Here is a 25,063-nt window from a genome sequence, read left to right as displayed (position 1 = left end):
CGTGCTGTCTGATCATTTCCTTTGTCCCACGCAACACTTACCTCATCTTTACTGCCAATGAAAAGATTGTAACCTATGACAAAATAACATTAAACAGAAAAGTTAGTGTGAGGAAACTTTAGGTATTATGTGACAGAAATTTAAGCGACCAACAGAAGAGCCAGCGTGACAAAAGGAAGCTAACTGCAGATCTGAAACCAACATAATGAACTTACTGCTACTACTCATCCTCTCACTGACGACAGGTAAAAACATTACTAACACATACTTACAGATATCTCACACTAAGCAACACTACATATACATATGTGACACAGATGTCTGATTATCTATAGTGTTAACTGTATGAGAAGGGGTCCTACCTACTAAACACAGAAAATTCAATAACAGGACATAACAGGATACTAACATTTCTCTTTGATCTGCAGGTTGTGCTGCCTATGGTGATGATGAAGATGAAGTGAAGGCATGCAAACAAGGATGGGTTCAATTCATCTGCAAATATCCTGAAGCAAATAAAAAATATGACCACATCAATGTAGTTATTCCCAATAGAACAAGCTTACGAAGCTCTCTGAAGGATGTTTGGGACGATAAAGGCAGATTTTCTCTGTACCATGATACAAAACATAAAACTCTCACGGTGGGCATCAGAGATCTTAAACAAAGAGACATTGGGACGTACAGATGTGAATTTGATCAAGGCTCAAACAGATCTCCTGTCAAAAAGAAATTGGATTGTGGTAAGAAATGTGATTATTATTGTTGTTGTTGATGTTATTAGTACAACACAAGAAATTAATAACTAAAATCAGATTTCCTCACCTGTATTTTGGTATTATATAGTTTGTTTCTATCACACAACATAAATCATAGTTTGGAAATGTAAAGATTTATTACAGATTACAGGTTAAACGCATGTTTACATTACTTTGTTTGTTTTTTAATCTCAGAAGTTACTTTACATCTCAGACTTTTGAAAGGAAATTTCACAGTTTGCTCGTGTCTTCATCTGTTTCACACCTTTGTCAGCACACGAGGAAGTTAAAAATGTTAAAGTAGTGTGCGACAAAGTACAAGTTACATGTTGTGATATAATGAAGCACATTCAAATACTTTATTGTCCTTGTTTGGGGGGGTTTGTCTTTATTTTTATACAGAAAACTGCCAGCAACCATTTACTCAAACTGTGACCAGAGCAGCTAACATCAAGTGTGATTATCCAGATGATGATTTCAAGTACGGGGTCCAGTTTTTCTGCAGAGGGGAGAATTTCACCTGTAAGGATATTTTATCAACAAAAGGTCAGAGGTTAAACGGGAAATTCAGACTCACAAACACCAACAGAGGCTTCAACGTGTCCATCAGGGATGTTTCCTCACAGGACGCTGGTGTCTACTGGTGTGGAGTGGGATCAAAGGATGGAAGCTACAGAGTTTCAGTCAGACAAATAAAACTGGAGGTTGAAGGTGCTGTAGGTTTATTATTAATCATGTATCATATATTTAAGTCCATATATCAAACCAATTAAAAAGTCCAGGAAACATTTTTTCAGGATCTAAGAGTCAAAACATTCTGGTGTGTTTCTGTGAAGGACCAGTGTTACTTTTGCTACCTGATGCATGTTTGATGTATGTCTTAATCTTTTGTTGGACAAATACAGTTAAATATAATTCTCACTGTTTGTTTATAGAGCCATCAAGAGCATCACCAACTTTCACACAGTCAGCTGTTGTTCCTCACGAGAGCTCTGGTAAGAATCTGTGTTTGTCCACAAAGGGAGTGATGACTTTGAAGTCTCTAACATGGTCATGCGGGCCCTGTGTGAGAGCACTTTGGGGAGACATATGTCCAGCAGAGTAAGTCTGTAGTCAGAGAAACCCACACTGGGCACGTGGTCATGAAATGTAGCAGCCTATACCACAGGCTGACATTTTAGTCCTCCAGTCAGATACTGCTGCTGCAAAGTGGTCTGCTATATTTATTTAAGGGTTTAGGCATGCCTAGATTTAGGAGAGCATATGCCCACACTCTAGGTGTAGACTGCCCTACTCGGGCCCAGATATGGCCCAAATTACACACAAGTGCTGGGACCCACAGTGCAGGTCACACATGTGTCTCTTGGTGCATTACCACCAGTGAATGGTATGGAGCGAGGACCACAATGCTGCTCTAAGGGTTTCACCAAATTCAACTGGTGTATTTATCTAAATTATATCTATGATGGGTCAGTGTTACTTTTGCTACCTGATGTATATTTGATGTATGTCTTAATCTTTTGTTGGACAAATACATTTAATTATAATTCTCACTTTTTTTTACAGAGCCATCAACAGCATCACCAACTTTCACACAGTCAGCTGTTGTTCCTCACGTGAGCTCTGGTAAGAATCTGTGTTTGTCCACAAAGGGTGTGACCACTTTGAAGCCTCTAAGCCAGCAGACATGGTCCTGTGGGTCTGATGTAAGAGTATGTCCAGCAGAGGTAGTCTGTAGTCAGAGAAGCCCACACTGGACTATGTCACAATGAAATGCAGCAGCGTATACCATTGGCTGCACATTTTAGTCCTTCAATTAAATATCGTTGCTGAAAAGTTCAAGGTGGTCTGGTACATTTATTTAAAATGGCCATAATCTCTCCTTTGTTTAGGCATCCCTGCATTTAGGAAGGCATATACCCACACTCTAGATGTAGACTGCTCCACTTAGGCCCAGATATGCCCCAAATCACACACAAGTACTGGGACTGGGCACATGTGTGACCACAGTGCAGGTCACACATGAGCCTCATGGTACCTTACCACCAGTGAATGGCATGGAGCGTGAGCTGAATTTAGATTAATTACAGCTCGATTCCTAAAAATGTTGTTTTGATTGAGCATCAAAGGGCTGTACAGCGGTTCCTCGTTTATCGCGGGAGTTCTAAAAATAACCCAGGACAGGTTAAATCCAGAAAGTAGCCAACTTCATTTTTTACAATTAATATAGATGTTTTAAGGCTGTAAAACCCCTCACGACACACTTTATACACTTTTCTATGACAGGCGTGAACATTTTCACACTTTTCTGTCTTGTTTAAACTCTCAAAGTTCAAACCTTAGTAGAAAAATAAGTCCAGTATTATAGAACGAAACCAAAGATCAAACCCTGTGTTCAGGTCCAGAACATGGGAACAGAGCAGCTGCCAGAGAATTCAGCATTAATGAATCAATGGTACAGATGTAGAGGAAGCAAGAAGAATGAGTTGAGTAAAGTTTGACTTATCTGACTGTTTTGTTTCGCTTAATGTGCCCTATAATCCGGTGCGCCTAATGGTCTGAAAAATACGGTAATTTCTACTTTCCTTTAGCACGTCCAGAAGTCAGACTTTTTGTCTGATAGTTATCATCTTCCTCTGCTTTCAGCAGACAAAACGGTGCGAAAAGTTTCATCGACATTGTTGTGTTTGTTGGGGAGAAAACTTACAAACATACAGCACTGTACTTCAGAGTCACACTGCTAGCGATGGAAGAATTATGTAAATTTGACAAGCTGAACGCATTTTGTACTGAACAGGAGACACAGCACGGAGGAGATGCAGAACACAACGTGTTGTAAAAAAACAACAACAACAACCCATGCAAAATTGCACAAGAAAATCCGCAAAACAGCGAGGCCTCAAAAAGTGAACCGCTTTATAGTGAAGGACCACTGTATTGCCCAAAAATATGTTTAACAAAGTGAATATGAACTTAGTTGAACTCTAAACTGAGCTGATTCAATCTCACATAGAAAACTGAGTTTTAAGTTCCAGAACATTACAATTACAATGACTTTAATGTCTGTGTTGTTAATTAACACTTGGGAATCTACCAGGGATCAGTCCATTGTTTAGTCCACCTCAGCAGGTTAGCACAGAAAGAACTGGTGCAGATGCAAAAAGAGGTCATGCAAAGTCCACACAGAAAGATGGTCCAGTCCTGCTGTGAGACAACAGTGCCAGCTACTGCATCGAGTTTTTGAATTTTAAACATTATAAAGTGTCGCCTGAAATTAGAGCAAATGCAATAAGACAGTTGATTTATGAGATTAGCTAGACTCAGTAAGACTGTTTTGGTGATTGGTTGCGGAAAAGATGTTGACATTTTTATTTTATTTTGTTTCAACATGTGAACATATTATAAAAGTAAATGCTGAGTTTGAATCAGTAACTCTCTAAAGACAATTAAAAACTATATTTAGTCCCGTTAAGAATCTTAAAGTGATTTCAGACTCATCTTCACATAGTTTGAAACATGATGCCAGCTGGAACAGACATTTTTCCATCGGTGTCTAAAGTTTACACCCTTTTGTTTATTTTGCAGGTGTCTTCGAGCTGCTCATTACTGTAATGAAGTGTATAACTGTGCTGGTGCTTCTGGGAGTTTCAATCCTTATCTTCAAACGTGAGAATGTTCATTAATCTCTGTCAAATTGTAATTGTGTGACAGCAATAATGTGTGTGATGGTTATTATGTGTTGTTGAGCTAGAAATTCAGTAGTAAAAGTTTTAGGTAAAAATGTTTTACCTTATTTGCAGTTTTAAGTCCAATTTGTCTGAATAGCATTTATTATTAGGATTATGAATCAACTATTTCAACAACATTTTTCGTTCTCTTGTTGAAGGACTGTGTGTCCAAGGAGATACAGGAGCGCCTCCAGCAGCCAGAAGATGCAGCAAACTCAATTTGTGTCACTCCCAGCATTCCCACAGGTGTTGCTGCCTCACCACATTATGCTAGCATCAACTTTCAAAGCTGCTCTGGTAGTGAGCACTGAAACCCGGCTCCTCTGCCTGTAAATATATATTACAATCTTAAATTAAGCAAATTTCCAACCAACCAACTGTCTCTCAACCATCCAGACCAACAGAGCAGAAACACCACTCAGCAGTCAATGAGCCTGAGCAATAATAGACATAAGGACAGCTCTGCCACTTAGTCATTTTTGAGGTTATTTAATGTAAACAAATGTTGTACTCATTAATATCCATAGATTAACATGTAATTACAAACAAATCTGGGCAGTTTATAATGTGCCAGCTGGTTAACTGCTGCTGAATATAAGCAAAGATGATGGCAAAGCGATACTCGCCATGGAAGGATTTCTTGCTCCTGATAACGCTCCAGTGCTCTGCAGAAAAACCCCGCTCAAAAGCCTTACACACCTTGGCTAACTCCTTAACTCCAACATCCCTGCTCTCCTCCCTCTGGTGTTCATTGACCTGTCGCTCATTCAGTCTTAACTTAAATCCGACCTCGCATTTTAAAGAGCTGTACAAATTATTCGGACTAGTGTGTACCACCTCCAGGAGCACCGAAATTAGACTTTAAAGTCCACGATTTATAAGTTCATCCACCAGGATTAATGTAATTGGGCCTCCACTGAATCTTTCTTACTTTGAATTGTTGTTTGGCAGGAGACTGTGTGTTGGACCTACTTAAGGAAAACTTAGAGTAAAACCCAAGCTCAAGGAAAAGTTGCTTGGCCTGAATACTTTGCCTGAGGCCAGGAATTTCAGCAGCTTATGTTCAACCTGCAGAACTGTGCAGGTGGACAGAGGGAGGGACAGTATCTGGAGTGGGCAGTTAAATGGTAATGATAAATGGTCTGGTTCTTATATAGCACCTACTCTTTCTGAATACTCAAAGCGTTTTCTGTCTAACATTCATATACAATCATCATCTAAGTGTACGTTTGTGTCACAGAGGCCGAGATTTGCTACAAAAATATTTTATAATAATGCATGTTTTAAATGGTCATGAAAGCCATTGTTCATATTTACATTTCATGTTGTGTTTTCCTTTTTCTTTGCTTCTGTGTATTGTGCTGGGTTTAATGTCACATCCTACTTTCTTATGTAGCCTAAATGTGAAGTTGCTTTAAAAAGAAAAAACAGGAATACATCATGTAGTTCACGTGCCTGTGTATTGTCACCACTGCTGTTGCCATGTTCCACAGTAATTAGAAAAACTCGTAGCTTCCTGCCGTTACCACTGATCAGCATTTAAGATCTGTGCAGGGCAGCTGAAACCCATTCAGTAATTATGCTGTCACCAGAGTTACTGAACTTCATTTTGGGGGGTGGTAATATTGGATGATGAATTAAGATGGAAATGTCATATTGAACATGTTAGAAAAAAGATGGTTAAAAATATTTATATTTCGAGTAATGTCAGAGATACTAGATTATAAGGCAATGCGTATTTTATATTTCTCACTAATTTCCCCCAATCTCAATTATTGTGTTGAAGTGTGGGGGAATACATATATAAGTAATATAAAACCTTTATACTTGTTTCAGAAGAAAGCGGTACGAATGGTTCATAATGTTAAATACAGAGATCATACAAATTAACTGTTTATAAAATTGAAATTGCTGAAATTAGAAGATTTGGTGAAATTACAGACATTATTAATTATGTTCAAGGCAAATAATAATACATTACCTCTTAAGTTACAAAGTTTGTTTGTATTGTGTTTAGGAAGTGGGGACAGTGAAGGAAGTTTTATTTTAAGCATTAGTCTACCAGGAACACAAATCACAGCAGCAGTCACCTCAAGGCACTTTATATTGCACAGTAGATACAATATTGTATTGTACAATAGTCCTTCTATTATTGTACAATTATAGATACAGAGAAAAACCCAACAATCATGTGACCCCCTATGAGCAAGCACTTTGGCGACAGTGGGAAGGAAAAACTCCCTTTTAACTCATTCACTGCCAGCCATTTTCAAATCAGGCAACTCCCCACTGCCAGGCTTTTTGAGCATTTTTACTCATTTTTGAAGAGCCACAGAAAACTGTGTGTTATGATCATATAAACGCTGAACCTACCAAAATGAAGAACAGACTCTCTTCTTTCATCCAAAAAAAAAGCTTGTTTCTACCATTTTCCATTCTTTAGTAATCAGCTGTAGAAGAGAGGTGGGTTCCACCAAAAATGCCTGTTTTGACCAAAAAAAGGGAGAAAACGAGCTTTTTGTGAAAAATACATTTCAAGCAGAAAAGTGCCTTTGACACTAATATTTCTTGCTTTGTGACACCTCTAACATATAAAATAGTTTTTCACTTCTATAAAACAGAAATAACACTGAGAAAGGTTATGTTTTATCAAAACAATTTATTTACAAATATATGAAAAAATAAAATTCACTGACAAGCTGCCCGAGGTTGTATTCTGGCCCCTCCCATTGAAAAACTTAATTGACGTCTATAGACGTCAATGGCAGTCAACGTAAGTTTTTCAATTGACGTCTATAGACGTCAATGGCAGTGAATGAGTTAACAGGAAGAAACCTCCAGCAGAACCAGGCTCAGGGAGGGGCGGGGCCATCTGCTATGACCAGTTGGGGTGAGAGAAGGAAAACAGGATAAAGACATGCTGTGGAAGAGAAACAGAGATTAATAACTCTTGGTGGCGCTGTCACTTGGTGTTTGCTCGCTCTGCGGTAGAGTATCACTTCCTGTTCCTGCTCAAACACAGTGGTGTTTCTGAGTAGCTTATTTGCTTAGCAATTTAATTAACAACTTTTAAATACATTCTTTTTCATAATATAATCTTCACGTGCTTCATCCGAAGCACACTTTCTGTGTACTCACTACCTAATTTATAGCCAAAGTATTCACTCACTTTCTCTGTACTGTTTCGCTAGCTTAGCTTAGCTCGTAGCCAACTCATTAGCACCATGGCTACTTCACCTGTCCCTCCTGCACTTTCCTGCTCATTGTGTCAGATGTTTAGTTACTCCTCGGCCTCCTTTAGCAATAATGATATCTGTAACAAATGTAGCATATTTGCAGCTCTGGAGGCCAGGATTACTGAATTGGAGACTCGGCTTCGCACTCTTCATTCACCCATAGCTAGCCAGGCCCCTGTAGCTGGTGCAGCCGAAGATAGCATAGGCCCCGCTAGCTGTTCCCCGGCAGACGCCAAGCAGCTGGGGAAAGAGGGTGGGTGACGGTGAGGAGGAAGCATAGTCCTAAACAGAAGCCCCAGGTACACCACCATCGTCGTCTCGTGTCTAACCGTTTTTCCCCACTCGGCGACACACCCGCCGGGGGTCAAACTCTGGTAATTGGTGATTCTGTTCTCAGACATGTGAAGCTAGAGACACCAGCAACCATAGTCAATTGTCTTCCAGGGGCCAGAGCAGGCGACATTGAAGGAAATTTAAAACTGCTGGCTAAGGGTAAACGTAAATTCAGTAAAATCATAATTCACGTCGGCAGTAATGACACCCGGTTACGCCAATCGGAGGTCACTAAAATCAATATTGAATCGGTGTGCAACTTTGCCAAAACAATGTTGGACTCTGTAGTTTTCTCTGGTCCCCTCCCCAATCAGACCAGGAGTGACATGTTAGACGGATATTCTTCTTAAATTGCTGGCTGTCTGAGTGGTGTCCCAGAAACGATGTGGGCTTCATAGATAATTGGCAAACCTTCTGGAGGGAACCTGGTCTTGTTAGGAGAGACCGCATCCATCCCACTTTGGATGGAGCAGCTCTCATTTCTAGAAAAATGGACAAATTTATTAAACCCCCCAAAATATGACTATCCAGAGTTGGGACCAGGAAGCAGAGTTGCAGTCTTACATGCCTCTCTGCAGCATCTCTCCTCCTGCTACCCACCCAAAAACCCATCTCCATAGATACTGTGTCAGCTTCCAAAAAGACAAAAAACAAACTAAAAACCAGCAACAAACAACTTAAACATAAACAATTACAAAGAAAGAACAATACAGTATCCACATCTGAACCAAAGAATAAAAAAACAGTGAAATGTGGATTATTAAATATTAGGTCTCTCTCCTCCAAGTCTCTGTTAGTACATGACTTAATAATTGATCAACAAATCGATTTACTCTGCCTTACAGAAACCTGGTTGCAGCAGGATGATTATGTTAGTTTAAATGAATCAACACCCCCGAGTCATTCTAACTACCAGAAACCTCGAAGCACAGGCCGAGGGGGCGGTGTGGCAGCAATTTTTCACACCAGCCTATTAATTAATGAAAGACCAAGACAGACTTTTAATTCACTTGAAAGCCTGAAAGCTTAGCCTCAGAAACCAGTCTTACTTGTTATCATCTATCGTCCACCTGGGCCTTACACAGAGTTTCTGTCTGATGTCTCAGACTTTATATCTAATTTAGTTCTGAGCTCAGATAAAATAATTATTGTGGGTGATTTTAACATCCATGTAGATGCTAAAAATGACAGCCTCAACATGGCATTTAATCTGTTATTAGACTCAATTGGTTTCTCTCAAAATGTAAAAGAACCCACCCACCACTTTAATCACACTCTAGACCTTGTTTTAATATATGGCATAGAAACTGAACATTTAACAGTGTTTCCTGAAAACCCTCTCCTGTCTGATCATTTCCTGATAACATTTACATTTACAATAATTGATTACACAGCGGTGGAGAGTAGACTTTATCACAGTAGATGTCTTTCTGAAAGCGCTGTAAGTAAGTTTAAGAATATAATCCACCCACTGTTATCATCTTCAATGCCCTGTACCAACACAGAGCAGAGCAGCTATCTGAACGCTACTCCAACAGAGGTCGATTATCTTGTTAATAATTTCACCTCCTCACTACGTACGACTCTGGATACTGTAGCTCCTGTGAAAACTAAGGTCTCTAATCAGAAGTACATGACTCTGTGGTATAATTCTGAAACACGTACCCTAAAGCAGATGATCGTAATCTGGAGAGGAAATGGCGTGTCACAAATTTAGAGGATCATCATTTAGCCTGGAGAAATAGTTTGCTGCTTTATAAGAAAGCCCTCCGCAAAGCCAGAACATCTTACTATTCATCACTGATTGAAGAAAATAAGAACAACCCCAGGTTTCTCTTCAGCTCTGTAGCCAGGCTGACAAAAAGTCAGAGCTCTTTTGAGCCAACCATCCCTTTAACGTTAACTAGTAATGACTTCATGAACTTCTTCGGTTTCTAACAAATGGTCAGCAGCCAGCTGGAGCTTAAGCAATCATAACACACAGTGGCGGTCCTAGCCTGTTTGGCTCCCTGGATTGTACATTAACATAAAACTGTTGTCGGAACCACACACACACATGAAGTACATATGTGTATGCATTGTATGCAAACGGCTACCAAACAGCCATCATAATACATCATAGAATGAGAACAGGACAAATCAACAATTGACAAGGACTAATTAATATTAAAATCATAATGTTTGGAGTTTAGTCTGTTACTGTTGCTATATTTACCATTTCTTCTTGGCGCAACTGTAACGCACATTATTTAGGGATTAATATTAAAGTATTCTGATTCTGATTGTTTCAGGATGAGCTGCCATTATCCATTGACACATCTGCTTGCATCTTTTGCTCGTTTCTCCTCCTCTTCTTTTCTCTTTTTTCTAAACTGAGCACCTGATGACTTTGAACTTGTCTTGTCCATCTTCCATTGGTTTTAATTTCGCACTCCAGTATGAACACAAGTCCCCCAACTCCAGGATCACCACAACATAACCTAATAGACCTACTGTCATGGACCCGGGCCATGTGGGCCCGGTATTCTCGGTTTTTGTATGTTTTGTATTTCATCCCCTAGTCATGCCTTGGTTCCTAGGTTCTTCTGTTAAGATGTTCCTTATTTGGTTACCTCCTGTGTGCCCCTGTGTAACTGTGAGCCCTCGTGTTTTATTCCATGTCTTCCTCAGCCCGTTATGTCTGTGTTTTTCCCCGTGCTCTCTCTCCTCCTGTTTGAACCTCTGTACTTCCTGTTTGACTCTGCCTGTCTCCCGTCAGTGTTATGTTCACCCCGCCCTGTCTCGTTATGGTTATCTGTGTCAGCTGTGTTCCCCGTGTGTTCCCACTTTCCTCGTTAACCCTCTGTGTATTTCTGTCTGCGTCTCCCTCTGTTCGGCGTCGCGTTCTCCCTCATGTTGTGTGGATCTTCCTGTGTCTACCTGCGAGTGTTAGTTTACTTTTCCCCAGTTTAGTTTTGTATTTCCTGTGTTCTGCCGTGCCAGCATTAAAGCTGTGTTTCTCGAGTTCATCCCCGTGTCTGTGAGTTATGCATTTGGGTCCTCCTCCTGCTTGCCACACAGCGATCCATGACACCTACAGCTTAGTTCACAGATTCACTTTGTCTAAGGTGTATTTCTGGGATTTCACACAACCCAGGATTCAAATCATGAATACATAATGGGCTTGGATTTACATCATTATGAATGAAATTTGCTCTATTTGGAAGCAGCCGCCCCCCCTCCCCTGTGTGAGACTTTAAATCATCAAACTGTAAATTATAAATTTTAAATTGTTATTGATGCCTTTACCCCGAGTCCTAAAGAGTATATTTATTTTCTTACGCTTCTTATATTTATTGTTTGTTTACTTGCACTGCTGTAACTGGAGCCTCGTCGTCTCGTCTCTCTATATACTGGATTGTATGTAGCAGAGATGACAATAAAGTTTACTGTGACTTCAGCAGCGAGCACGCGCACCGAGGGCTCTTGCGCTCACTTTTCGTGTATAGAATTTCGAGAAAACATCGGTGCAAATTATAAGTCTGTATCATGATGTCTGGTGTTTTCGTGTTTGTTGGTTTGTTTTTATTTTGTTTTATTTTGCAAGTTGGTTATTAGATGCTGCCCCCGCCGCCCCGCCCTCTCCTCTCTGTGCAGCAAGCCGCAGGCGCACCTCACAAACGGAGGGCGCCCTTACTCCCAGCAAATGGGCGACAGAAAACCGATCGGTGCCTATGCCATTCCCAATATGCGCTGGCTGATGTTGGAGCAGCATAAGTACGAGCAATTTTTTATTTTGCCGATGACCATGATGCCGCCCCCCGCCACGATGCCGCCCCGGGCAACCGCCCGTGTCGCCCGTATCAAAAACCGCTACTGATAACACAGAAGAACAAATGAACACCACCACCCTGAGGTGTGGAGCAGTGAAAGAAATGCACAAAATTATAACCTGGGTCATAAAACTGTCTTGCAAATCCAAACTGGGAGCTGGTTCCAAAGAAGAGGGGCTTTTTGTGCTCCTGCCTTACTTCTGCCTTCTGTCTTTAGAATTATTCACCACATGTAAATCATTGGGGAAAATATGCTTCACTGTGGGAGAGTGGTTAGAGTTTTGCAAAAAGATTCAATAATATTTGCAAATTGTGTCTAACTATTGGAAAACTATTGCATGTCAAGAGTGGTTCTGTTTCACAGACCACTTATTTCCTGTTTGGTGCTAAAAGATGTAATGTATAAGAGGAGGAGTGTATGCTTAGAAAGTGCAAAGGGGAAGTACAGACAGAAAGTCGGAAGACTAAATTTTGACCAACAGACCAGAGAGACAAACTAACTGCAGATAAATAAGCCTTCAAACCCAAACCAACACGATGAAGTTACTGCTAATGCTCATCCTCCTACTTATATCAGGTGAGGAGATCAGAATACATATGATGCAATAATAATAACTATGTTGTAAATTGTTATGTTATGCATTTTTAATCTCTTTTGCATCATTGCCTCGAACAATTACCATTAATATACGATCCTCCTTCTGTGGAATTTGCCTGCAGGCCAAGCCTCTTCTGCTTCGACTCTGTTTTTATCTTTAGTCTTTACTCTCAGAGCTTTAAACACCACAAGACTGCAGCAGAAACTGATGAAATACTCGAGTATAATCAATCAGATTCTCCAGTTTCGTAATGATTGAGTTTTGATATTGATAAATATTTTAATTCACGCAGCAGCTTTCTGTTCTGGATTTAAATGCACTAAGTTTATTACTATAATTTAGAAGCTATTTTCAGTTCTTTTAAATTATAGTAACAAACCAAAGTAACCAAATTGTTACTTTAAGCTGTTAAACAGCTTTGTGTCACTGCTTGTCTTGATTGCCAATGTAGGGTCAATAATTCTAAATAAAGAAAGATACTTTGGGTGTGATCAACTCGCGTAACAGTGCACGGCCCAGAACTCACGCAACTCATATGACCAGAAATAGAAGAAACGTTTAGTATTTATATTCTGGATTTTTTTTGTTACATTTATATAAAAAAAGATGATTGATGATGATGATGTCTTTAAGATGATTGCATCAACCCCTGTGATTATCTTACAATGACTGACATGATGTGAGTGTTTGTCTTTAGATTGTGAGTCAGAAACGAAGAGATTCACATCAGAATGGACCGAATTCACCTGCAACTGTCAAAAAACACCTGGAAAATGTCAAATGGTCCATGTAGCTGATCGTAGCTCAAAAACTGAAAAAAAGACTCTCAGAGTAATCCTCAAACAAGATGAGAACAAGGACCCCAAAAAGAATGATGACAAAAAAGAACTGCAATTTAAACTTGGTAAGAGACTCGCTTTAAAATTCAAGTGTTTTTATTTGTTGTTTGTTTGTTTTTACTGTATAAAACAATATTTTTATAAGAACCATCAACAATGAAAAAGACAAACAAAAAAGCTTCCAATAGTAAAAATTTTATCTGCCAATTCAAGAAATTACACTTATTATTAATGCACTATTTATTTTTTTAGAGACATTTTATTTACTTACTTACTCATTTCCTACAACCATTTTGTTAGAATTGTTTACGTTTTTCTTTGTTGTTTTCTTTGCAGAAGAAAATGGCTGTCCAAAGCAATTCAATCAAACTGCATACAAAACAGCTAAAGCCACCATCAGATGCGATCATCCTGAAAATAAACCTGAGTTGTGGTTTTTCTGCAAAGAGAAATCTTCTGTCTGTAACAACATTTTATCAGACAGAATATCCTTTCACACAAACACATACAGTGTCTCCATCAGTAATGTGTCCAGTGAGGACAAGGGTGCCTACTGGTGTGGAGTAAAGTTCACTGAGAACAATCATCATGTCGCACTAACAAAAGTAAAATTGAAAGTCGAAGGTGAGTAAATTCACATGTTCAGCCCCCGAGGTCTAAATTTTAGGAAATGGCACAACTAAAATACTGTCTGCTGGCAAATTCTTTCTTTAGAGATTAAAAATTTCAAAAGAAGCCCAGTTGTTGGACAGAACTTCACTTACTGGTGTAAATACAACCAGACTGTCTCCTCAACAACAAAGTTCATCTGTAAGGGAGAAGATCCATCCATATGTCAAGCTCTCATAAACACCAGCCAGCCTGGTATGAACAACAGGTTTTTCATGACTGATAACATAAAAGAGAAAAACATCACGATAACAGTGAGAGAAGTAACATCAGCAGACAGCGGGACGTACTGGTGTGGAGCGGAAACAAAACAACAACGCAGCAACAAGTTCTTCAACAGACTGTCCCTGACAGGTGAGACGTGCTGTTTTATTCTGTGGCTGTCATCTGACCCGTGGTCATTAAGCACAAGACAGACATATGTTTTTTTTACCTATTTTATTATACATTATTCATAATAACTAGAAATAAACTGTATGAACCCTTAAACTGCTTACTTACACAAACATAGTAACATACAAAAGTTTTATATGACAGGAAGCTGTTTGAGCTTTAAGATAGGAAAATAATAATAATAACTGTTTTTTACTCTCAGCAACAAAGCACAACGTTTTAAAAAATTACCAAGATGAATTTTTAAAAAGCTGTGACATTTAAGCAAGAGTGTCAATTTATTAACAAAACCATCCCACCAGAGATCACAACACAAGAAGAAATCAAAATAACAAACACAAGAAAAAACACTTTTAATTTGCAAACTTCAACAGATATTTTTTATTTTTTGCTTTCAGTACAACCAGCACCACCTTCATCCGCTACCCCTTTAACTACAACAACCACCACAACTGCTGAGAGTCATGGTGTGACAGTAGAGCTGGAGACAGATGGTAAGTCTGAAGATGTCCACGTTGTTTAGTTTTACCTTTTAACATCTGTAAAACTCATTTATTTCCTCAGGACATAAAGTTATGATACATGTGCGTGTTTTACATTTAATTTATGAATTCTATCATATGTAACATGAACCAAAGGCTCTGCTGCAAGTCGTTGTGAGATGTGTGATACACCCTGAAAATTCTGCTGTTCATAAGAAATGGGGAAGTTTCAAGATGGTCACACGTATAAAACATTCACATTGTTTTTATACTATTTTCTTTCAATTGTTCAACAAAGACAGTTTGAGACGTTTATGATGGAAATGTTTATTCTGGTTTTGTGTTGCAGTCATCTTTGGGATTACCACTGCTGTGATCATTGGCGTGGCTGTGTTTCTGATCGGTTTCTTCCTTATTTACAAACGTGAGAACATGCATTATTGCACATCATGAAACACAACTATATACAGGCTATTTTTACCCACATAAACACACCCATGTACTTCTCTATTTGTAATGTCTACTGCTAAAATTTCAAGTTAATAATAGTTTGAAAATTTCTATTTAAATCACACTGAACAAAACCAAATTACTAGAAAATACTCAACATGTGATTTTGCTTGTTCCCTAATTTTTCTTACTTGTTTCTGCCAGGAGTTTCATGTACAAAAAACAAAGGAATTAGTGCATCGCTGCAGCACGTCAAAGAGGTTAGTGTGAAAATGTCTTTAATATAACTGGTGCACAGAGTCTGACCCAGCAATCATGGATAATTGAACAGAGCTGCACACACGCAGATGTCGGCTTACAAAAGTGTTCTAGTCAGGCGTCTCTTATAAAGCTTCAAATGTTTTTCACATTATTGCAAGAAAGAAAAAAATGCTTTAATACATCTGAATGACAATTAAATTAATAACAGCAACTCAACACATCACAACTGAACTTCTTTGAGAATAATTTCAGAAAATATTTAAACTACAGTTTGAATTTGCTAAATGACATAATAATTTTATATATATATATATATATATATAAAACTGATGACTTTTTATCTTATTAGCCATTCTGAGTATAATTTGCATGTATATTGTTAATTTTTCGGATGCTATGTGTTGTTTTTTAACTTAATTTTTCATCGCATTCAATTGCAGGACTCTGCCTATGAGGAAATCCAGGAGCGCCTCCAGACGCCAGGAAATGCAGTGGATTCGATTTATGTCACTGCCGGCATGCACACAGATGTCACCTCAGTACATTACTCTACCATCAACTTTCAGAGCCACTCTCGGGAAGCTGGTGGTGAGGAAGTGAATCCCAGCACGTCTGCCTGTGAATATTCTACTGTGGATTTCAGAAAACGTCCAGATAACTCAACCATCACTCAAGCATCCAGACCAGCAGAGGAGAATCTCTACTCAGCAGTCAATGAGCTAGAGCAAATACGAAAATAAGATCAGCTCTGTCAGGAATTTCTAGATGATTTCAGCATTATACATCCAACTTGTAGAATTAGTTTTAGTGAAAATGTGTTAATGTGATGTTATGATTAAATAACGTTAAATATGACTCAGGGGTTCAGCAACTTGTCTTAGGATGTTGAAAATTTGGTTCAGAATGAAGAGTTAGTAAAACAAACTGTAAAACTATGTAGCTGCAAAAACCGCGTATAACCACGAGGAGAGAGAGGTTTTGACTGACTGCGATAGATAGATAGATAGATAGATAGTAGGGGTGCAACAATACACAAAATTCATGGTTCGGTTCGATACTTTGGTGTCACGGTTCGATATTTTTTTGATACAAAAAAATGTTCATGACTTTTTAATTATTATTTTGATTAGTCAGTCTAGACTCAATGCTTGAGGTAGTTAAGCTGAGTGATAATGTTGTGTGTGTGTGTGTGTGTGTGTGTGTGTGTGTGTGTGTGTGTGTGTGTGTGTGTGTGTGTGTGTGTGTGTGTGTGTGTGTGTGTGTGTTTATCAGTCCAGTCCCTTTTTGTTGAGGAGACGGATGGCTTGTGGAAAAAAGCTGTTGCACAGTCTGGATGTGTGTGCCCGAATGCTTCGGTACCTTTTTCCAGATTTTTAGGTTTTGTATTGTTGATTGTAATTTATGCTTAGAAATATTTAACCATATATGCTTAGAGGTGTATAATCAATTGTGTAGTGATAGGATGTGTGATCTTTAGCAGGCTGCAAAGGCTTGGTGTGTATTCCACACTGGAATGCACACCTACATCCTGGGAGCATGGGAAGAGGTCGTACCTTGTTTTATTGTTTTATGGTAGGATTAACGTAGTTGAGTCTAAGTGCCTTTTACATATAGATGAACTGTTGGATTTTCCAGACCAGCAGGTTAAGGGAAGTTGTTTATGGGGTCACACTCTGACCCCCCACACACACACACACACACACACACACACACACACACACACACACACACACACACACACACACACACACACACAGTGTTCTTTGTTCACATGTATACCTATGTAAGATGTTATATGTTAATGACCCTATGCATGTTCATGTAACCACAATAAAAGGAGTGCTATGGGGAACCTGGCTGAGAGTCTGACGGAGGTCAAGTGGTGGAACGACACTTGGCTCCAGGCAGGTCTCCCTCATGCATGAGTAACAAGAAGAACTTTGCCTACTTGGTGTTCAATGCTTTTGCTGTGTTTTTTAATTGTCTCGTTCCAGCGGTGGGCCTGTGCTAGACGGACCCAACACAGATGGTAGGAGTGTGAAGAGTGTGTGAGAGGGGTGTGTCCGATCAGCCACAATGCTGGTGGCTTTGCGAATACAGCGTGTAGTGTAGATGTCCTCAATAGAGGGGAGAGAGACCCCGATGATCTTCTCTACTGTTCCCACTATCCGCTGTAGGGTCTTGCGGCACAGTTCCCAAACCAGACATTGATACAGCCACTCAGGATACTCTCGATAGTTCCTCTATAGAAGGTTGTCAGGATTGGTGGTGGAAGCTGGGCCCTTCTCAGTCTTCTCAGAAAGAAGAGACGCTGTTGGGCTTTCTTGTGCAGGGAGCTGGTGTTGAGGGACCAGCTGAGGTCCTTCTCCAGGTGGACACCCAGGAATTTGTTGCTGTCGACGATCTTCACAGAGGAGCCGTTGATGCTCAGCGGTGAGTGGTCGCCTCGTGTCTTCCTAAAGTCAACAACCATCTCTTTTGTCTTGTCAACATTCAGAGACAGATTGTTGTCTTTACACCAGTCCGTTAGCCTCTGCACTTCCTCTCTGTACGCTGACTCGTCGTTCTTGCTAATGAGACCCACCACGGTCGTGTCATCAGCGAACTTAATGATGTAATTCGAACTGTGTGTTGCTACACAGTCATGAGTCAGCAGTGTGAACAGCAGAGGACTGAGCACACAGCCTTGTGGGGCCCCAGTGCTCAGTGTGGTGGTGCTGGAGGTGCAGTTCCCGATCCGTACTGACTGAGGCCTTCCGGTCAGAAAGTCCAGGATCCAGTTGCAGAGGGAGGTGTTCAGGCCCAACAGGCTCAGCTTTCCGATCAGTTGTTGGGGGATGATCGTGTTGAATGCTGAGCTGAAATCTATGTACAGCATTCGAACATGTGTATCCTTCTTTTCCAAGTGTGTGAGGGCAAGATGGAGTGCAGTAGAGATGGCGTCGTCCATTGAGCGGTTATGGCGGTACGCAAATTGCAGTGGGTCCAGTGAGGGGGGCAGCAGGGTCTTGATGTGTCTCATGACGAGCCGCTCGAAGCACTTCATGATGGTGGGTGTAAGTGCAACAGGACGGTAGTCGTTGAGACAGGACACAGAAGACTTCTTGGGCACGGGGACGATGGTGGTGGCCTTGAAGCACGTGGGAACGACAGCACTGCTCAGAGAGATGTTGAAGATGTCGGTGAGAACATCTGCTAGCTGTTCAGCACATTCTCTGAGCACTCTGCCTGGGATGTTGTCTGGTCCAGCAGCTTTACCTGGTCGTTCGGAGGAGAGGTGGACTTCCTCGCCGCCACGTCGTTCTGCCTGTCGAACCGAGCGTAGAAGCTGTTCAGCGCATCTGGGAGGGAGCCGTCACCGTCACAGGCAGGTGATGTCATCCTGTAGTTAGTGATGACTTGTAAGCCCTGCCACATGCACCGTGTGTCGCCGCTGTCCTTGAAGTGGTTGTGGATTCTCTGGACGTATACACGCTTCGCCTCTCTGATGGCCCGAGAAAGTTCGGCCCTAGCTCTTCTAAGCGCCACCTTATCTCCCGCTTTGAAGGCAGAGTCTCGGGTCCTCAGAAGTGCACGCACTTCCGCAGTAATCGACGGTTTCTGGTTGGGTCGTGAGATGATGATCTGTCTTGCTAGTTTGCGCTGCGCTCAGTGGATCTGCACTTGACAGTGCAGCCTAGGCAAAGTAGTCGAACGCAGATCCACTGAGCGCTCAACACAGACAGCATTGTCAGAAGAAAAGTTGATAAAATAAATAAAAAAAATTGCATTGTTCGATACATATGCGTACCGAACCAAAAGCACTGTATCGAACGGTTCAATATCGATACGAGTATTGTTGCACCCCTAATAGATAGATAGATAGATAGATAGATAGATAGATAGATAGATAGATAGATAGATAGATTGATTTTAGTTGGACAGGGTGGGATTAAGTGAGCGTATGCTTCTTCATATTTCTTTTTGACACCTCTGCTTTACATAATAGATTTTTTAAGATGAATGTCATTTGGTTTTTTGCTTTTGAACCACAGATTCATGACAGGGTCATTCCTGCTGTGGCTCCCTGTTTGTATGTGATGGTGTTGTTACTGTTTCAAGTCACTTCAAACAAATCGTGCTACAACAAGTCAGCTAAGCTGTTATTAAACTGTTATTGAGTTGACATCTTTATTTACTCTTACTGACTGGGAGAAAAGGAGCAATGGATCATGAAGAAAAATCTGTTTTGTTGTTATGTGTTATGTTAGTATGTCGCTGTGCATTTATAAAATCTGAATGCATGACTACTCATATTCATCTATGTCATGCAACATTCAAATCACATTTGCTCTACGCTGCATAAATTCAAGCCAGTGATGAAGAACCAAAAACTGCAGTTCCTCTAATGACCACCTGACGTTGTCTAGATAGAGATTGGTCACCAAAGACGTCTGTGTTAAAACACTCAACTTCACAGAAGAAATAAAGATGTTTTGTTTGCTAATGTCACATTGAGAATGATACTCAAGGAAGATTAATACAACTGAAATATTTAATATACTATAACAGTATTTCTGATGATAATTAGCACGGCCCACAGCAGGCGTTTTGTGTTCTGCTGAAGCTCCTCGAAGACAAACTGTCAGCTTTTGCGTTTTTTCAACAAAACATTTTATTTTAAGCTTGTTGTTCATCATCAGCATCTTGGTAGCAAGCTAACCACCCAGCTCTAGGTATAAGTAATCACTTATGCCAACTTATACACAACTGGCTGCATGTGGATTTATAAAAAAGTGTGCGTGTGTGTGTGTGTGTGTGTGTGTGTGTGTGTGTGTGTGTGTGTGTGTGTGTGTGTGTGTGTGTGTGTGTGTGTGTGTGTGTGTGTGACTGCTCTAAAATGTACAGCATATGCAGCCTTTTGTTACCATCTCTCGCTGCATTCAGAATAAATGTTCTAAACAAGTGAATGCATTTGTTTAAAAATTCTGTATCTGTCCTCTTGAATTTTGATTTTTCTTTCTATCACATGCTTGTGTCTGTAATTATGGAATAATTTAAGGTATTTGCAGTTCATCTTTTAGTTCGAAATGAAGTCATCGTTGTTGCAGCTACCTCTCCAACACTGCCTTCTTCCAGAGTTAGACCACATTCTACTTTAACCCTCTGTTCATCTAACCTCAAAGCAAAGAACCAGGCACAGTTAGAGTGTTTTCAGAAGAAACTGCAACACAGTGGGATGTTGTGAAAAAAGATTGCATAACCAGTGTGTCATAGACTTCCTGTTATTTTCTTTCTCTCATACACCACATCATGTATACAATGAGAGGATGCAAAGTATGATGAGAAAAGAGTTGCGTTCAAAAGAAAATTAAGAACAATTGAGAGAAATTTACGAAACAACACTGGCGAGCGACAGACTGAAGAGACAAAGTGACCAAAGGAAACTAACTGCAGACTTCCAAAACCAACACGATGAAGTTCCTGCGACTCGTCGTCTCTCTGATGACAGGATCACTAAAGATCCTGTATATGCATATATATGTTTACTATATTTCAGTGTCTGAACTCTACAAGTCCTATCTGTATAAGAAGGACGTCTACAACCAACTGAAGTTCTCAGACACACAAATTCAATAACTGTACATCACATTTCTCTTTGCTCTGCAGGTTATGAGGCCTTCTTTGAAGTGGCTGCATATGCAGCATCATGGGTTCAATTCAGCTGCAGATAACCAAAAACAAATAAAAAAATATGATTATATTGATACATTTATTCCCAGCAGAACAACCTTAGCAAGCTCACAGAAGGATGTGTCAGAAAATACAGGATTTTCTCTGTAACATGAAAAAAAAATAAAAAATCTCAAGGTGGTCATTAAACATCTTGAACAGGCAGGTCGTGGGTACTACAAATGTATTTTATCAAAGATCAAACTTATGTCCTGTCATTAAGAACATGTTATTGGAACCTGGTAAGAAATGTGTGGATGTTGTTAAGAAGAAGTAGTAGTAGTGATAGTAGCAGTACATGTGGTGTTTAACTATTCTTTAGTAGCTAAAAAGAACAATAAACAGTTCCAATATAATGAAAACCTTTCGCTTAGTGTAATCAGTCAGAGCTCGCTGAAAGAATTCGGATCATCCTTTCTGGAACTAAAAACTGAAACTCAGAGTTACCATCTTTTGACTTCCTCAAGTTTAAATTTACACTTACAATTTGTTGAAGCTGCTTTCTGGAACACAGCCCTGGTCTTCAGCTCTCAGAAATCTCTATTACAAACATTTCATCAGGTTTACCAGCTAAAGTGGATCTGTTATATGTTTTTGTGACTTTTTTCACATACATGTAAACATGTATGCTCTTGAATACCATTCTGGTCGTTTAGTTTTGGAGTAACCAACCAAATCAACAGTTCACTGCACAACCTCATCAGCTGGCACAGAGTCAACTGTTGATTGTTTTTGAGGCCTAAAGACTAATATTGCATTAGATATATGACCAAAGTTTAAACAATAGTATGAATCTACTTTTAAACTGGTGCATGTTCATAATAAACACTGCCAGCGTTTTAAATAATGAGAAGGTTCAGGTCTCAGACTGTTCTACAAACTGTTTTAGGAGGGTTTATTTTCTAATATTGGAGCAGCATGTCACAGAGTTTTCATTCCTAATGTAGTAAAGTGTGAGTGGAAGTGTAGAAGGCATGCTTTTGTTTACCCAGTTAGTCCAAAAGGGAACAGAAATCTGAAAAACATGATCTGTCTCGCCTCTGATGCACAGAAGCCCCACCCACTAACAGTTCAAGACTTCCTTAAAAGGAAAGCTGTCTTAAAGGGGGAGGAGCTAAATAGTTTCTTTCAGATAGAGCATAAACTAAATCAAGTCTCCATAAGCAGCACTGTAAACAGACTGATTACATTCATCCATTCAGTTTCTAAAACTACGTATTCAGGGTCTCAGAAGGCCGGGGCCTCTACCCAAGCTGAGGGTATTTGAATTTGATCTGTAAAACATGCTCTACTAGAATATATCTGCATAATTTTTAAAATATGGAGCAAAATGCATCTCCTTCAAAGCAGAGTATTGATGATAGATTGATTAAATATGGATTGATTTCTATTTCTGGTTTTGTCCACAGACCCGGGGTCTGTGATTTCAGTTGTGGTTCACTGTCTGCATGTGCTGATGTTGCTGCTTATAGTCATCACATGGTTTGTCTTCAGATATCTCTGACATTTTTTCAATTTCGGAAAATCATTTATAATAAGATCTTTCTCATTTTATTTTACATACAATCACAAAATCAAAAACATAAAATGCAGAAATTATTGCATGGTTCATGCTAAATAGAAATGAGGATTTGTGGCCAAAATCATTAAAATACAATGATAAAACCTTTCTTTTTTTAATGTGTCTGAAGAGGAATGGAGCACAAAGGAAAATAAATGAGCTAGTGTGTAGCATAAAATTGTACTACATAATATCTACACAAAAAAGCACAGCACAGTACCACACTCAGTGAAAATTCACCATCCAAGGCTGAAAAGTTAAGCCAACACAAGTACCAAAAGCTGCAGCTCCTCTAATGACTAATTCAGGTTTTCTCCAAATAGACTCCTGTGTTAAACCTCTCAACTTTATGGCAGAAGATGGAGACCATGGTCATGGTCGCCACAGCTTAATGTTACCTTTAACACATTTTTTTCTATTCCCTTTTTACTTGTACGTTGCCTTTAAGCATGTTCAGTATGTGTTTATGTATTGCTCTGGCCCTGATTATATGAAACTAGCATTTACATAAATCATTTCATTAGTTAAAAAGCAGAGAGATGCCAGTTAACACAACTTTCATCTGAGAGAAAGATGTCGCTGCTACTAGTACTGTTCAAAGAGGCAGACGAACATCTTAGATCCAACATTTAACTGCTGAAGATTAATAACATTTAAATTAGAAATATGTTTGACAAGTATTTCTGTGGATAGTTAGCGAGGCCTGCAGCACAGGTGGTCCTTCTGTTGTCTCGAAAACTTGCTAAACAGTTTTTACATTTAATTGACAAGTTTTATTTAAAACCTGTAATTTACTTCAGAGCAACACACTTTACACCTTAATAAGAAGTGAAAAGCCAACAGATCTAAAACATGTAGTAAATATAGGCTTTTGTCAGCAACACTTGCTGTTTTAAAAAATGAATATTATAAAATGTGAACACACATTTATTTTAGTCTGTGAGTCACTGGCTTTAGTTTCTTCTTAAATATTGTTTTTCTGTGTGACATTATTTCACACATCATGGAGCAATTCATTTGTGCGTCCTTTCATAATGTACAAAATGGATTTTTATTAATAAATTAACTCCTCTTTTTTTCATTACATTGGAGCTTTTATTTGTGTGTGTGTTTGGGGTTTTTTAGGGCCTCATTTAACCATCTGAGGTGGGATTACATCAGATTGACTTCAGTTTGTGGAGAGCTCAAAGTGGCTAACACTTCACTTTTCTGAGTGAAATTCTAGCAGTCGTAGCGTACAGCCTGGACAAACTTCTACAAGTCTCAAAGTACACGAGCTTTTTTGCGCCACAGACCGGAATTTACAGAGAATTACTGGCAGCTGTGGTTGCCAGAATTTCACGGTGAAAGATGAACTGTAAATGTAGAACACAAAACGGTATCCTATTTTGGTAAAAATTAAAAGCACGGTATGTTTCGAGTAATTAACATACAGTTGTAACTTGTAAATTCAAATGAAAAAAGCAGCAAAGATTGTCATTCATACAGAGTTATTATGTAAATTGTAGGGTGATTAATTGTAGATAATGTTACAGATTTTTCCTGTTGTTTTCTAAGACAGTGTGCCATATTACTGTAAATTAATATATTTTCAACATATTAGTAGTGTAAAAATAAAAGCAAATCACCGTTTGTCAATCATCATCATTTACTCTTTTTGATTTAATGGTAATTTACCGTTGCCATTTTACAGTTTTCTAGGGTAATTTTTACATACATTTCTTACAGTGCAGTTGCAAAAAAAAAGAAATTTAGAAAACCATAAATTTCACACCCAAGGCTCAACTCTCGCGGCCTGGTAGCAAATGACTCACAGACGGGTCCGTGGCCTGGTGGTTGAGGACCGCTGCCTTATAGGACAATTAATTACTAGTTCTTTTCTAATAATGTGTCACTGAAGTATAGATCATGAATGTTGCTGGTTATTTCCTGTCATGTTTAAAAGCTGAGGCTCACATTACTCTGTTGAACCATTCAGTCCTCAGCTCCATTGAAAACAAATCCTTCATGTTTTTTTCACAATTTTATTGTCCTATAACGTAAAAAATACAAAAAAAAAAGATTCTATATATTTCTACACTTTTCCATTGATATTACATTAATCCAGACAATGTTATAACAATGCAAAATGCAAACAATGCATTAGTTGTATGACGTCCTTATACGCTCTGTTGTTTGTGCTACGTGTTACCCCAGAACTCTAAATACAAACATAATATAAATATAATAA

The 25,063-nt window shown here is 39.3% G+C and overlaps 1 protein-coding gene across 1 annotated transcript; it reads left to right on the top strand.

Annotated features, from left to right (window-relative positions):
- The first annotated feature begins 205 nt into the window (after positions 1 to 205).
- Positions 206 to 17,609, top strand: LOC146670603 (polymeric immunoglobulin receptor-like). The gene is made up of 11 exons (XM_085408075.1): positions 206 to 245; positions 429 to 743; positions 1,161 to 1,469; positions 1,694 to 1,753; positions 13,164 to 13,370; positions 13,642 to 13,929; positions 14,020 to 14,328; positions 14,766 to 14,861; positions 15,199 to 15,273; positions 15,504 to 15,559; positions 16,001 to 17,609. The coding sequence occupies exons 1-11, from the start codon at positions 206 to 208 to the stop codon at positions 16,298 to 16,300; spliced, it is 2,055 nt and encodes a 684-aa protein (XP_085264201.1). The 3' UTR covers positions 16,301 to 17,609.
- Positions 17,610 to 25,063: the final 7,454 nt, after the last annotated feature.

This window comes from Rhamphochromis longiceps, linkage group LG5 (genome assembly GCF_057381845.1).
Source record: "Rhamphochromis longiceps isolate RC_006_pf linkage group LG5, R_longiceps_female_GT1.1, whole genome shotgun sequence".
Classification (NCBI taxonomy): Eukaryota; Metazoa; Chordata; class Actinopteri; order Cichliformes; family Cichlidae; genus Rhamphochromis; species Rhamphochromis longiceps.
Note: the sequence above shows the minus strand (reverse complement) of the source record. Positions and strands in the feature narration are given on the sequence as shown.